The sequence below is a fragment of the Nicotiana tomentosiformis genome, chromosome 5 (assembly GCF_000390325.3).
Source record: "Nicotiana tomentosiformis chromosome 5, ASM39032v3, whole genome shotgun sequence".
NCBI lineage: Eukaryota > Viridiplantae > Streptophyta > Magnoliopsida > Solanales > Solanaceae > Nicotiana > Nicotiana tomentosiformis.
In genome coordinates, this window is record NC_090816.1 from 89429423 (window position 1) to 89445342 (window position 15920).

The 15920-nt window shown below is 32.3% G+C and overlaps 1 protein-coding gene across 3 annotated transcripts; it reads left to right on the plus strand.

Moving 5' to 3' along the window:
• The first annotated feature begins 6109 nt into the window (after positions 1-6109).
• On the plus strand, positions 6110-11257 carry LOC104102486 (synaptotagmin-3-like). 3 transcript variants are annotated; one of them, XM_070175071.1, is made up of 14 exons: positions 6110-6193; positions 6345-6503; positions 7511-7609; positions 7681-7731; positions 7808-7931; positions 8349-8476; positions 8577-8678; positions 8769-8843; positions 8929-9005; positions 9121-9370; positions 9887-10258; positions 10492-10620; positions 10714-10856; positions 11145-11257. In XM_070175071.1, the coding sequence occupies exons 1-13, from the start codon at positions 6173-6175 to the stop codon at positions 10840-10842; spliced, it is 1716 nt and encodes a 571-aa protein (XP_070031172.1). In that variant the 5' UTR covers positions 6110-6172; the 3' UTR covers positions 10843-10856; positions 11145-11257. The 3 variants fall into 3 exon arrangements, with proteins under 3 accessions (XP_070031172.1, XP_009608496.1, XP_009608497.1); XM_009610201.4 differs by lacking the exon at positions 11145-11257 and having other exon boundaries at positions 10714-11115; XM_009610202.4 differs by lacking the exons at positions 6110-6193; positions 6345-6503; positions 7808-7931; positions 11145-11257 and having other exon boundaries at positions 7531-7609; positions 10714-11115.
• The last annotated feature ends 4663 nt before the right edge of the window (positions 11258-15920 follow it).

Consider the following 15920-nt stretch of genomic DNA (forward strand, 5'->3'; position numbering starts at 1 on the left):
CTTTTCCTAAAAGAAAAATAAAAATCTCTTTCATATTTGATAGATCTTTTTACTAAAGGAGAAGTTTCACACTTCTACAAATTAAAGATTTTCCTTCTCGTGCAACAACATTATAATAACATCCACAATATTAGTTCCACTTTTAACCCTGTTAATTTTTAATGCAGGGTTTCACTTTTAACGTATGGCTCCAATATTTTCAACTCGTGTTCACTTATGCACAAGGCTCCTATTTTCAACTCATACCCACTTTTAATTATGACAAGCAACAGTGATGAAGATTGTGAAGACGGCAATCAAATTTTGTCAAGAAACTCAAGTAAACTGGGAGAATTGTAAGGGTTTGCCCTGACTTCCTTACCATGTTTGAGTTTTTTTTACTTGAGGGAAAGACAAAATATTAACCATAATTGACTTACTATTCCTAAAAAGAAAATATAGATCTCTTCATATTTAACAGATCCTTTTCTTGGAAGAAGTTTCACAATTTTATAAATCAAAGATTCTTCCTTCTCATATGACAACACTACAATAGCATTCATCATGTAGTCATTAAAAGAATCTTATTAGGGGAAGATTATTTTTTCGATAATTTTTTATATTTGTTATATTATTTTCTTATATGTAGGTCAATCGACCAAATCATATTAAACTATCATACCTCTTTTAATATACTTTTCTTTGTTGTCGGATTTATCGTCGTTCAAAATTTACTTTGCTAGTTTCAGCATGACGCCTTGTTATTTCGATCCCAACATAAATGACTATCAATGTAGTTGTTACCTATGGTAGTAAGTTAAAATTTTTATTAGGTTAGCAATTATACTTATTATAATTATTTACTAGTAGTCCCCTTATAATTAAGTAATCTATGTATAAATATTTTTACCCAATTGGTGCGTAGAGCTTAATCTTTTGTTAAAATTGTACCTTAGAGACGTGGAAGAAGTATTTTACAGTGTTGTCTTTTTGCAAATATTTATCTACAATCCTAAACGTGTGGTCTCTAGTATTTCTTTGTTTCTTTCTTCCACGAGGGGATGTTTCAAAAGAATTCTAAGGGTGTGTTTGGTACGAAGGAAAATATTTTTCGGAAAATATTTTTTTCATGTTTGATTGATTTAAATATTTTGGAAAATATTTTTTCCAAGAACTCATTTTTCTCCAATTGGAGGAAAATATTTTCCCTGCCAAGAAAAGAGAAAACATTTTCCAAAACTCTTTTCATCCTTTCCCACCCAATTTCCCATCCCCACCAACCTACTCCACACACCCGCTCCCACCTCACCCCGCCCCCACCCTAAATAAAAATGTTATTAATCATACTTTCTTTTAATGTTATAGATAGATTTTTTTTTATTTCAACAAATGAGTATTTTATTTTCATGATACAAAAAAAAGTACTTTCTTTCGTGATGTTGAAAAATTATTTTCTTTCATTTCAACAAAATGAGTATTTTCTTTTCATGATATAGAAAAAGTATTTTCTTTCATTTCAACAAAAAAATAATTTCTTTTCATGATATAGAAAAAATATTTTTTTTATTTTAACAAAATGAGTATTTTCTTTTCATGATATAGAAAATGTATTTTCTTTTATTTCAATAAAATAATTACTTTATTTTCATGTTGGAGAAAGAGTACTTTCTTTTTCAACCAAAAAAGAGTATTCTTTTATAGTTATGGAGCATAAATTTCAATGTTGTTTTGCATAACAAAAAGTAAAGCAGCATATTAGTTCCTTTGGATTTGTGTGAATTTTTAAAAGAATAATTAAATTGTTGAAAAAATAGAGTCTTGAAAATGTTGGGTATTGGGGGGAGGGGGGAGGAAACATGGGACTTGGGGAAAGGGGGTGAGGAGAGTAGCATAAAAATATATTTTTCTAAAAACATATTTTCTAATCTCTAACCAAACACTAGAAAATATTTTTTGAAAAATTATTTTTCACTCACCAACCAAACAAGGGAAAATAAGTGATAAAATCACTCTTTTTCCATGATAGAAAATTTTCCATGAAAAACATTTTCCTCCATACCAAACACACCCTATATTTGATAATATTTTAATGTTGCGTTAAACCTTTATGACCTTCTCCAAAGGCATCTTCTCTGTCTGATACAGAATTTACGCACGTGTATTCCCTTTTTTCTCATTTCTTTTAGGGAAAAGGTCCAAATTTACCCCTATAATTATATTATTCGGCCAAATTTATCTCCACCATCAGTAAGCTTTTAAAAAGTACCTCTTAGTCCGTTAGGTAACCCAAAATCTCCCAAATTTCTTTTATTTAAATCACTTGTTCTTCTTGATCCACTATTTTCAGAAATTACTATCAATGTGAATGCTAAAGGTGCTAAACTATACAAATTATCCATGGATATTTTTAATTACCATTGCACTCACTTCTCTTCTTGTGATAATAATTTTGGAATTGGTTTAAAAATTTAATAATTTTTCAACCATATTCACACCGCAGAATTCTGTGGGTCTATTTGTTATGTATTATATGCGGCTACTCATCATGTATGTACATGTATATTCGAATATATTTTGTAATTGTCTAGCTAGTATAGAGTTCGGTCGACTAACTTAAGAGTGCACAATGCGTAGGCATTTGATTAATGTAAAGTTGAATTCGACAACGCAAAATTTCAAAGGAACTTCAACTTCTATCACTAATACTTGCCAAGTGTTCATACCTTTGGTGGAACGAATTCATTAAAGTTGGGGGTATTGTAAATACTTTTGAAATTTAGACAAGCTACTTAATTTAAATTCTTCAATTTACTATACTTTGTTTACTAACTGCTGTATTATTTTAATATTTCTTTCTCTTATTTTTTTTTAATTAAGAAAGTAGGTAAATGTCAACTATTTTGAAAATAGTGGATCGAGAAGAAGAATAAGTGATTTAACTAAAATAATTTGGGAGATTCTGGGTCACCTAACGGATTGATAGCTAATTTTGAAAAGTTTGTTGTAGAAATAAATTTGGCCGAATAGTATAGCGGTGGGGGTAAATTTGGCCGAATACTATAATCGGAGGTGAGATGTAGACAATAGTAAATTTGGACTGTTTCCCTTTCTTTATCTAGATTCTTGTTTTTTCTCTTCCTTTTCTTTTTCTTGAGATCTATTTCTCTTTTTTCTTTTTCTTTATTTCCCTAGTTCTTTTGTTGACTGAATTGGGCTGTTCTTTGATCTTTATTACATATAGTTCGTTCGTCATTCCTTCAGTCTTTTGTGTGATGGATTTTTTCTTAAGAATATTCTTGCGAAAGTAAAATATGTTTTTTGATACGAAGGCAAAACCTATATCAAAAAAATAAAAAAAGGCAAGACCTATGTGTCATCAAAATATAATTTATACTTGTAAACCAAAACAAGAAAATCTATTAAAATGACTCTTCATTAGAGAAGTTTGAACTAGGAAAACATTTTTTTCTTTAAAAAGAAAAACAATCGTTCAAGTGACTTTATCTCTCCATTCTTTTCCCTCCCGACTTGTTCTACTCAAAGATAAATTAAAAATCTAAGCTTAATAGATTTCAGGTTCTGAGATCTTTGAAAATATAAATTCAAAATCGTAATATTTAAATTACTTCTTACTCATACATACAAAAATATATCTCTATGGTCGATGATTAAAATGATGAGTTCAATTGAACTCGCTCCTGAATACGCTAGGTCCGTCTTTTGACTTTATCTTCTCAAATGATGGCTCTAATAAGCAAAAAAGAAAAAGAACTCGAAACTTGGTCATCAAACTTTAAATGGCTAGATTTTATAGAGCTATTAGTCATCAATTTGGTATCTAATTTGACTGCTCAAAATTTTTGAATATAATGGAACACAATAAAATGAGATATTTAATTTATTTCTTAGCTATGAAGGCACATACGCGGGGCCCAATTTTTGAAAATTGCATAGAGCATGTCACAAAATTTCATAGTCGTACAGCAAGAAAGAAACACATCAACTAGAAATTGTAATGTTTAGAGAAAGTTGATTTTACAGAAATCCGATTAATTCTATCAAGAATTTTAATCATGATAAAGACTAGTCACATAATATTTCCTCCGGTCTTTTATAGATGTCATTTTAATTTTAACCAAATAATTTGGTCCAAAATAAGTGTTAATTTAAAAAATCAAAAAGATATTAGTTATTATTTTTTCATATCTACATTTTTCTAAAATATCTCTGAATAGTTATAATACATTACGAGAAGAGATAAAGAGGAGTTGAGTTAAATAACATTACTACTCCCTCCAGTCTACAATAAATAATTTTTTGGCCTTTTTTTTGTAGTCTAAAATAAGTAATTTTTTCAGATTTCAAGAATGAATTAATTATTTTTTTTACATTGTCCTTGGAGTAAATAATGTTGGAGTATGTGTTAGAGGTTTATGTGAAGAGATAGTAAAGGTTAATATGGTCAATTTCATTGTTAATTAATGTTAAAAAGTGAATTTCTTAATCTGTATGAAAACATCCAAAAAATCACTTATTGTGGACCGATAGAGGTAATAAATTTTTTAATGGGGTGCCAAAACTTAAGCGATATACAAATGATAATGTGCAATTGATTTTAACGTCATGTACAACTAATTCGTTAATCAATTGCATTAAATTTCAAGGCTTCTATAACCAATATAAACCTATCCCAAGGGCATTTATCATAAATCATAATATTCCAAGTGGTGGCTTTACAACGAAAATGCAACTTTTGTAAATGCTTACTTTAAGTCAATCTTTATTATACAGCTTAATGCACCGATATTTCATCTTTAAAAAGTGATTTTGACAAAAGTTGAAAAAAATAAAAAATAAAAAAGAAAAATTTGCCAAAAACCTAGGAATCTCTTGTCTAAGTAAACATAAGATATTTTAGATACGTTCTCATAACAAGGCCTCTGCTTTTTCGCCACAAGCAACAAATTGCTTTATTTTATTCCTTCACAATGACTATTAAAATGTTTTGTTTACATTGCTATAAGAATAGTTCAAAATAGTATTATAATCGTAAATAGTATAGCATAGGAATATACCCGGCTTGAACAAAGGCTATGATTTAGTGCAAATTACAAAATAAATGGACGATCCTTGAAGGTCTAAAATCCAATTTAGATTAATAATATCCCATACTACCCGTTATTATATAGATGTAGTTAATCTGTTATAAATTAGCCACATAAGAGAAGAAAGATTCATGAAATTGACAAAGAAGAGATATATATTGAGTTGAAATAAGGAAAATTGTATTTAATAGAATGTTAGTGCTTTTGTTTTGATAGAAAAATAAAGTGGAGAAAACAAGAGAAAAGTACCTTTTTGTCCAAGTATATCAGGCCAATAGCCTATTTCTAACTTTAGAGTTTTAAATATCGATTTTCGATGAAAAAACTGTTTTAACAAGGATTCGAAGACCCCCCCCTCCCCCCCCCCCCAAACCCAAAAAAAAAGTAAAGGAAGAGAGGAGGGAAATTGGAAAAATTTAGGGAACCGAAAAGGCCAAAAAAATATAAAAGAAGAAAAGAGGGAAATAAATTTTTTTATATATACCTAATATTTGAATTTTTTTTCTCGAAGAATTTAGACAATACATCTCATATTGGAGCTTTGATAGTGTCAAGGGAAAATAAGAGACGATGTGCTAATGAGATGAGTGTGAGTGGATGAAAACAAAGGCGGATTTATATGTATAATTATGGGGCACGTAAATTCATGGTCTTTTCGTAAATTTAAATATTATATATATATATATTTTTTTTAAATTGGTATAATATTAACTGTGAGCACTCATGCTCCAAGAAGGTTGAATGGTGCACTTGATTAAAGATTAAGTTATTTACCAAGAAATATAGGGATCAATTATTCTTTGAACAATTTTAAATAGTAAAAAAGTAAATGTGGTCCTTTTTTTAAAAATAAAAATAAAAATTAGTGTGTCAAACCTAAACGTAAAAATAAAAAGGAGAAGAGGGAGTATTTAAAACAAACAGGGACAGAATTGTCATTTAACAGAAGTGGTGATGGAACAAGTTTCTTCTTCCCCATATATAAGTAGGCCGAAAAGACAAAGTTCACGTAAACGCTTAATTAGCAGCAGCAGAGTGCATTGTTTTTTGGTGCAAATACTTTGTGTTTCTGCTTTGGGTGTTTTCATATGAATCAGTCTCTGTTGCAAGTACTCTTTCTTCTCTTTGATTCTATCGATGCCATCCCATTCTTGACTACTTCTATTCCCACTTTTCGCTTCTTGTTTTGTTTTGTTTCGTTATGTAAATGTTTTATTTTTCAATTTCTTGATGTATTCTGAATTGGCTTTTAATTTGCAGCAAGAATTAATTGATGTTCTTGGAGTTTGGAGGGGGTACTGTAACGAAATGGGATTACTGAGCAGTCTCTTAGGAATTCTTGGCTTTGGAATTGGATTCTTGCTTGGTGTTTTTATTGGATTTTATTTCTTCATCTACTCTGAACCCACTGACGTTGAGGTATTTAATAACAAGAGTTAAAGAGTTGCAAAAGATTAATTATTTTGGTTTTATTTTGGTGTTTGGCCATCTCTATGTGTGCTTGAATTACTTGTGCATATGTTTGATGTTTTTATATTCTTTCAATTTTACTTCTGTTAAATTTAGCTCAAATAGCTTGATCATCATAGCTTTGCTGTACTGCTGATTGGATATGATACTTCATTGATTGTCTAGAACTTCTTGTGGACCTGTTATTTGTGCATACAAAAAAACTCCATTTATGTGTGTTAATAGGCTGAGTTGGTACGGTTGATTTTTCAAAAAAAGCTAGTGAGATGATGTTAGAAAAAGGGGATAGAAAAGGAAGAAAACTGGCAATCAATTTAAAGTGATTTCAAAGTCTTTACATATGCATCAATATCTGAATGTGATAACATTCGACAAACAATATAATATGTGCTTACAACTCGAATGAACAATTCTCTGAATTCACATATGAACTTGCTCAAACTCAAAGTAAAATGATTGCTTCCACCAACTTGACACCAAAGAGAAGTGGCAAAAAGAAAGTTTTGGCTTTTTTAATCTGAAATTTAAGTACAATAGAAGTTCTACTATCATCTGATAACTACTATCTGACCTATCACTATAGTAAAATACCGTTTGTTTACCAATATGTTATACATTCATGAATATGTTTTTCATTAAGCAAAAAAGGTAGATTAAAAGAACAAATGAAGAATGAGTAGATTAATGGAACACAATACTGTAAGATGGCAATGATTGTCAAACAAGAGAAATATGTGCCTTGTAGAATGTAGTGATTTGATTGCATTGAGCAAAGGAAAAACCTTCTCTTGGCTTACGAAAATTCCTCAGTAACTATTGCAGTCTTAAATTTCCTGCATCCAGTCATCATAAAACTGAACTCAAGTAAATCCACCAGTATGAATTTCACATTTTCGCATTCTTGATCTTAAATCATTTTGAAAATTATGATACTGACTTTATTGTAATGAGTTCAGGATCCTGTTGTCAGTCCTCTTTGTGAGCTTGATACAGATGCATTACAAGATCTTATTCCGGATATTCCATTGTGGGTTAAAAGTCCAGATTATGATCGAGTACGTATTTCCTTTCATTCTATTTTATTTGCTTTCTTTCCATTTATATAAATGAATGGCTTGTGTTGCAGGTAGACTGGTTAAACAAATTTCTTCAGAATATGTGGCCTTTCCTTGACAAGGTATCTTTAAACTTCTAGTATTTCAGTCTTTTCCAAGATGCACTCTGTTGATTTACTTAGTCTATCTAACGTACAGGCTATTTGTAGCACAATTAGAAGCGTCGCAGAGCCCATATTTGCAGAATACATAGGGCAATATACAATAACAAAAATTGATTTTGTGACCCTAAACCCCGGAACTCTTCCGCCAGTACTTCAAGGTCAGTTTCTCTAATTCTCCTTGAACTAATTTCTATTTTCTCTATTTTGTTATGACTTTTTCCTGCTGCTATATTATTATTTAGGATCTCACACAGGAGTAATTAACAAAAGAAGAGAATGTTAAAGTTGTTAAATTATCCAATTACATTGAAAACAAGGGACACATACCAATCTCATATTTTTTGACAACCATAGATATAGCAAAGAGATTTTCAAAAGAAATCCGAAGTTAAATGATATCTTATATTTGAAGTGTCTCTGAGTTAAAATTCTCACAAGATTTTTGATGGATGCTGATATATTTTTTGTTTCAGAAGAAAATTCAGACAATTTTAATTCAGTTCTCAGTCAGATTCATTATCCTCTGAACATTGTAGAGTAAAATTAATTTTCTTTCTCACTTCACATATTGGCAGGTCTCAAGGTATACGAGACAAATGAGAGGGAGTTAGTGATGGAACCAGCAATTAAATGGGCTGGCAACCCAAACATCGTGGTGGTGGTAACTTCATCATCTTTACAGAATCTACAGATCAAATTGCAGGTCAGTAATATCACAGAAAGAATCCTACCGAAAATAATGTAGAAGTAATATAGTTTCTGAGTAATGTGCTAATTTACATACTGGTGAATCTTCTTTCCAGTTGGTGGACTTACAAATTTTCGTCGCACCACGTGTTACTTTGAAACCTCTTGTACCCAGTTTTCCATGTTTTGCTAATATAATGGTATCTTTGATGGAGAAGGTAATCTGAATATTTTCGGCTATTACCTTTTCGCCTTTTCATGCATGGATATAGAGGTCACTGAACAATGTAAATTTTTGTTTTGTTCAGCCACATGTTGATTTCGGACTGAAGGTTCTCGGTGGGGATGTTATGGCAATCCCTGGCCTTTATCGATATGTTCAGGTACTAGATTACTGGATAATTTTCTTAGCATCTCTTTGTGTTTGTTCCACTCAATATTACAGCTACGTTTCTTATATTTTGGCAGGAGATTATAAAGAAACAAGTGGCAGTCCTTTATCACTGGCCTCAAACTCTTGAAATACCAGTTCTTGATGCTTCATTGTGAGAAACCATTCTCCTGTTTCTCTTACTTCTTATTGAAGATCTCGTGCTTTTACCTTTTTATTTGGTGTTGCTCTTCATATGGTTGCATGACTTTATCTTTTGCTACTTAAAGAGTGGGCATAAAGAAGCCTGTGGGGATATTGCATGTTAAAGTGGTTAGAGCAATGAAACTCCTGAAGATGGATTTACTGGGATTATCTGATCCTTATGTTAAGCTAAGCTTGAGTGGAGACAGCCTGCCTTCTAGAAAAACCTCCATCAAGAAGAAAAACCTGAATCCTGAGTGGAATGAAAGCTTCAAGCTTACTGTGAAGGATCCACAGTCCCAAATTCTTCACTTAGACGTCATTGATTGGGACAAGGTTCGTCTTTCACCCATTCTTCTTAATTCCACCATTTCCAATTTGAGCTTGAAGATACCTGAAATTTGGAGAAGAAAATTTGATACTCCCTCCGTTTCAATTTATGTGGCGTAATTTGATTGGGCACAAAGTTTAAGAAAGAAAGAAAAACTTTTAGAACTTGTGGTCTTAACCATACCATGAGACTTATGTGGCTAAAAAAACATGCCATTAATGGTAAAATGGAAAGTATGAAATTAAATTATTTCAAAAAATGGTAATGTATCATTCTTTTTTTTTTAATAGGCCAATAAGGAAATAGTGCCACATTTGGTAATGGTTCATCAAGAGAGAAGCTTTAACCTGAAAATATAACTGCTAATGGCTGCAAAAGTGTCAGCAGCCACTAATTCTTGAAAGTATTGACTTCTAGTTATTATTTAAAGGTCTAAGAATGACATACATTTTACAAGGATTTTCTCCATAAGGTGAACTAAAGTGGCATTTTGCTGATGTGCTGCACTTCTACATATGCAGGTGGGAGCACACGACCGGCTGGGGTCACAATTACTTCCTTTGAAGCTTCTAATTCCAAATGAAACAAAGGAGTTCACTCTAGACTTAGTTAAGAGCTCAAGTATAAGTGTTGCACATGACAAGAAGCAGAGAGGGCAGATTGTCGTTGAGCTGACATATGCTCCTTTCAGAGAGGATACTGATGGTATGAGTGGGCCTTTAAATAGCTTCAGTTGGAAGGAGAATGGGTTGGAAATGATATCCGGTAATGATAGTCCAAGGGGAGCAGGTTTGCTATTTGTTACTGTCCAAGGAGCGAAAGATGTAGAGGGCTCACGCCACAATAATCCATATGTGGTCATATTTTTCAGAGGGGAAAAGAGAAAATCCAAGGTAACATCTGATATACAAACAATCTAACCCCTTTTTTATGATTTTGGTAACGACTTGATCAAAGGATAACGCAAGTTAAAGACATCAACTAGTATAGTTAGCCGCGGAACTCCAGAACAATCTTGGGGACACGATAATTTGAAATATTGAACAGATAACTACTAGAAACTTATCATTCTTGGTTCGCTTTGTATTGTCTGTATCATTGACTCGCATAATTCTTGTTGATTCAGATGGTTAAGAAAACTCGTGATCCTCAATGGTGTGAAGAGTTCCATTTTATGCTCGAAGATCCTCCTGTCCATGAGAAAATCCATTTAGAGGTTTTGAGTAAGCGAAATGGCATCAGCTTCCGTTCAAAGGTACTTTAAAATTACATGCATGTGACTCTTCTCCTTTTCTTTCTCCCTACATTTAAAAGTTAATTGGCTGATTCTTGTCCTTAATTTATTCAGGAGTCGCTTGGACATGTCGACATCAACCTTGATGATGTAGTTCACAATGGACGTATAAATGAGAAATACCATCTAATAGATTCAAAGAATGGAGTCATACATGTTGACTTGAGATGGAAGAGCATATGAGAAACAATATCAAGGTGCTGAGATTTACAGCATTTCTCGGAGATTAAAAAACAGAAAAAAGTTTTCAAAAGTGATTAATTGAAGAGAGATCATTGAATCATGCATTATCTCATTTTTGTAAATTTTCCCCTCTTTTGAATCTTTAGATGATGCATGATCTTTGTTGGTTCTTGAAGTCTGTATTCCTTCAGTAGTCATCTTTGATATAGTGATAATACCGTTGCCCTTTTTCTGTAATTTTATACGCAGTTATCAAATACACGCGCGCGCGCACACACTCACTCTTCTCCCCTTCTTTTAAGTTCATATTCGGTGTGGGCATGATCAAGAATTAGGAGAGAAAAAGAAGTTTTCTGAACTCTTGGGCAATAATGCACATGACTAAGGCTTTGCACCGCTAAGGACCTTACGTCGAGCATTTCTTACTCGTAAAGATGTAGATACCTAGCTTTAATTTGTCTGTTAAAATGTAATGCTATAGCTTTTTCCCTTGAGAATTGGTTGGGTATAGCGGGAAAAAGTTTGAGGTTCTAGTGCATATCATATAAGATGGGTATTTCCAATGGTATCCTGGGAATTTTCAATAGATATAGTAGACTCCATCTACATAAGTAGAAGCATTCAAGAAATCATTATGCCTATGAATGTTGTGGAACAATATGTTCAGTTATTGGCTTGAAGAAAACAAAATATTTTGGCTTGTTCTAGGAAAAACAAGAAACACTTCGGGTGTGTTTGAAACGAAGGAAAATATTTTGCTAGAAAATATTTTCATGGAAAATGAGTGGTTTTATCACTTATTTTCTCTTTTTGGGTTAGTGAATGAAAAATATTTTCTAGTGTTTGGTTGGGATGGGGAATAGGGTGGGGAAGAGAAGGAGTTTTGAAAAATGTTTTCCCTTCTCTTAATAGGGAAAACATTTTATTCCAATTGGAGGAAAATGAGTTCATGAGGAAAATATTTTCCAAAACATTTAGGCCAACCAAACATGAAAAAATTAAAAATCATTTTCCGAAAAATATTTTCTTTCGTACCAAACACACCCTTCATTATTTGTATATCCAATCACAAACTAAAAACAAATATATTAGGCAGTCCCCCAAAGGGAAAGTAATGAGTAGTTTGGTAGGATGTATCCGAGAAAATAATGTATGCATTAGCTTTTGGTATTACTAATTCCTTATTTGCTACACTTTTTCAACCTATGTATTACTAATGCAAGTATTAGTTATACAACATATTTGGTATTATCCTATGTATAACTAATACATAGCAAACCATAGTATTAGTAATGCCAAGACTATTAGGGGTCGTTTGGTTGTTGATTATAGTTATGCAGGTATTAGTTATACATGTATTAGTTATGCATGTATTAGTTATGCAGGAATAAGTAATGTAGAGATTAGTTTTGCAGGTATTAGTTATACATGAATTAGTTACGCGGGGATTATTTTTTTAAAATATTTGGTTTGTTGTATTAGAAATTGATATAAATTATATAAATTTTAAAGTAAAATACTTATTTACTGATTTTGTCTCCAATAGATTGAGAAGAGGAAGAACATAGGAGTGAGGCATCAATATCTCCATGCTTGTTCTTCAAAGGGTTTGATACAGATCAATCTATAGAAGGAACCTTTATGTGTAAAATGATAGGGGTAAATTTGTCATTTCAATATTTTATCCATGTATTACTAATACATGTATTAGTTATTCCATCTTCTACCCCGCATAAAATAATACACAGATTGATTCATAACTTATACATGTATTATTTATGTAGAATTGTAAATGACAACCAACCATGGTACTAGTTATGCTGAATTTTGTACAAAATAATTAATGGCTACCAAACATTATATAAGTTATGTTGCCCCCAATACATGGATAACTTTTCTCCTAACCAGCTACCAAACGACCTCTTAATGCATACATTAGCATGGTTAAAGACAAAATTGACTTTAAAGTCCCTTAAAGCTAAAGAATACGGAGGGCATGTTTGTAAACAACTATTTTTCTTAAATTATGCAATACTTTTTATTCTTAATACACCACACTAAACAGAAATAATCTCTGCATAACTAATGCTTGCATTACTAACACATGCATTACTAATCGTTGCATTACTAATACACCTTATTTGGCACTATTTTTATATACCCTACCAAACGACCCCTAAGAGAGAGTTTTAATTAACAACCAAGAAAACTACGGAGTACTTAGTAAGTTTCTGAACGTGTCAGAACAAATAGACTTTGGACCTAACTCAACCTAAAATCTAATCATGACTTTTATTAAAAAAATTCTGCTCCTTTTTTGGCTGCTAATATATTGTTTCTAAGGTTTATTACATCTTCTGGAGATCCGTTTCTTCTTATTTTAATTTCAAAAGTTGGTAATGACCATTTCCAATGGCCTGGAGGATTACTTGGTTAAGTTCTCAGAAAATATGAATTTTTCTTTGTAATTGTTAAGTGGTATATGTTCCCAAAAATTTACAAGAGTAGCTTGTTTGGCCATAGAGGGGAAAAAAACATAAGTAGGCAATATTTAAGAAATTTTTTCAGATACCTAGCAACAATAGGTATTTTACAAAACAAGCAGCTAAATAAATATTTTTTAGCAGCAAGCTATAAATATGGATCTAGAATCACGTTTTAAAAAATTTCAAAGTATTCAATTCCTAAAAAAATCCAAAGTGTTCCGGTTCTTCTCCTTAAGGTAATACACTTCCTAAATTAGTGCCGAACAATAACGAAGAGATTAGAGCATTTTTTGTTGCTATTTGCTAGAGATTACACTACTAAAAATCTGCTAAAAACCGACCAACTATTTCCGACCAACGTTGGTCGGTCAAAAAATGCGACCAAAAACCGTCCAGGTTGGACGCAAACTGGAAAAAAAAAACATTTACATTTTTTTAAACAAAATACCGACCAACGTTGGTCGGTAAATTGGTCAATAGCTGGTCAGACAAGAAAATTTTGGATTACCGACCAACGTTGGTCGGTAATTTGGATCCAATTTTTTAAATTTTAATAATTATTTTATTATTCTTAAATATTTTATAATATTTAAGAATTTATATTTAAAATTACCGACCAACGTTGGTCGGTTAAAGATTTTAATTTTTTTTTAAAAAAAAAACCGACCAACCGATTTTTGGTCAAACGGTCAGCACTTAATGTACCGACCAAAATTACCGACCAACTTTGGTCGGTAATTCTAAAATCAGAGAAGTGAAAAACGGGGGAAACCCCCATTTCTCTAAAAATTTTCCCTCTTCTTCCTTCCCTTCTCTCCTTCTCCCAGCCCCTCCCCCTCATCGTCCAGGCCTCCCCTCACCGTCCAGCCGTCGCCGTGCCGTCGCTGTCGCCTCTGCCACTGCCACTGCCGCCCCTCGATCTCCTTCTCCATCTCCTACAAATTCTAGGTTTGAATTACAACCCATTTATTTATTATTTCCAGGTTTTGTTAATTAGTTATGAATTAGTTTCAATTGATTAGTGTTTTAATTATTTGAACATTGTATTTTATTGAGGATTAGGGTTTAGGTCTTGTTTTAATTAGTTTTGTTAATTAATTTTATTAACTAATTAGTTTTATTAATTAGTCAATTATTTATGAATTAGTGTAGTTTAGGGTATGTGTTGAATTTCTTTAGTTTAGTTAGTTTATGTTTAAACTCGTAGGATATGAATTGAAATTTTAGTTTTTAGGATTTGTTCTTGTGAATTGAACTTTTAGGATATGATTTGAACTTTTAAGATATGAATTGGACCTTTTGGATAGGAATTGAACTTTTAGGATATAAATTGGTGTAATTAGAAAAAAATAATTATCTTGAATTAACTAAAAAAGATATAATTAATTTATAATTGTAGAATAAATTAATTTGTTCTTGTTTTATTTGTATAGATGGAACATCGTACTTGGATGTACAATAAAAATTATCCTAATCGGCGGGGATTGCGGGAGAATTTTGTAGAAGGGGTTGATGACTTTATTAGACATGCAATGTCACTTCCACCATACCAAAGTGAAGGAGTAATTAGGTGCCCTTGTGTCAGGTGTGATTGTATGAAGTTTAAAAAATCGGAGGAAGTTAAGCTTCATCTTTATAGAAAGGGGTTTATAGAGAATTACTTTGTGTGGACTAATCATGGAGAGATCGATGGTAGCCGTGAGATATTTCATAACATGGTTGTTGGTGAAAGTAGTAGGTCGGTGGAGAATACAAATCTTGATTCTAGAATTCAGGATATGGTTGCGGATGCTTTTGGGGGTGAGCCCAATGAAAATGTTGAACAAACTCCTAATGATGACGCAAAATATTTTTATGAACAGTTAGAGGAAGCTAGTCGTCCACTACATGAAGGAAGTCCGCACTCTGAGCTGTCTGTTGCAGTTAGATTACTAAGTATCAAATCTAATTGGAATATTTCTCAAGCAGCCATGGACTGTTTCATTGACCTTATGAGTGAACTAGTTGACCCAATATCAACTTACCTGGTGATTTCTATAAGGCGAAGATATTGGTTTCTAAGTTAGGACTTTCGTCAATGAGAATTGATTGTTGTGAAGATGGTTGCATGTTATATTATAAAGATGATGCAACTTTAGACAGTTGTAAATTTTGCGAAAAGCCTCGTTTCAAGAGGCTTTCCAACGGGAATATGGTCGCTGTCAAGGCAATGCATTATTTACCTCTTATACCTAGGTTAAAGAGGTTATATGCGTCGATGAGTTCTGCTCCTCATATGAGATGGCATTTTGAAAATAGAAGACCACCGGGTGTTATGTGTCATCCTTCAGATGGAGAAGCTTGGAAGCACTTTGATAGGACATATCCAGATTTTGCTAGTGAACCAAGGAACATTCGGTTAGGTATGTGTGCCGATGGCTTCACGCCTTTTTCTATATCTGCGACACCATATTCATGTTGGCCTGTCTTTCTTACACCTGATAATCTACCACCTGAGTTGTGTATGACTAGTCCATATATATTCTTAAATTGTATTATCCCCGATCCACGTAATTCGAAAATTTTTATTGATGTATATTTTCAACCTTTGAT

What these genes read in the sequence shown, in the direction of transcription:
- LOC104102486 (XM_070175071.1), top strand. Translation starts at nt 6,173, where the DNA reads ATGAATCAGTCTCTGTTGCAA. An exon ending in AAAGTCCAGATTATGATCGA is followed by an intron (nt 7,610 to 7,680) that starts GTACGTATTTCC and finishes CTTGTGTTGCAG; the next exon opens with GTAGACTGGTTAAACAAATT. An exon ending in ATCTACAGATCAAATTGCAG is followed by an intron (nt 8,477 to 8,576) that starts GTCAGTAATATC and finishes TCTTCTTTCCAG; the next exon opens with TTGGTGGACTTACAAATTTT.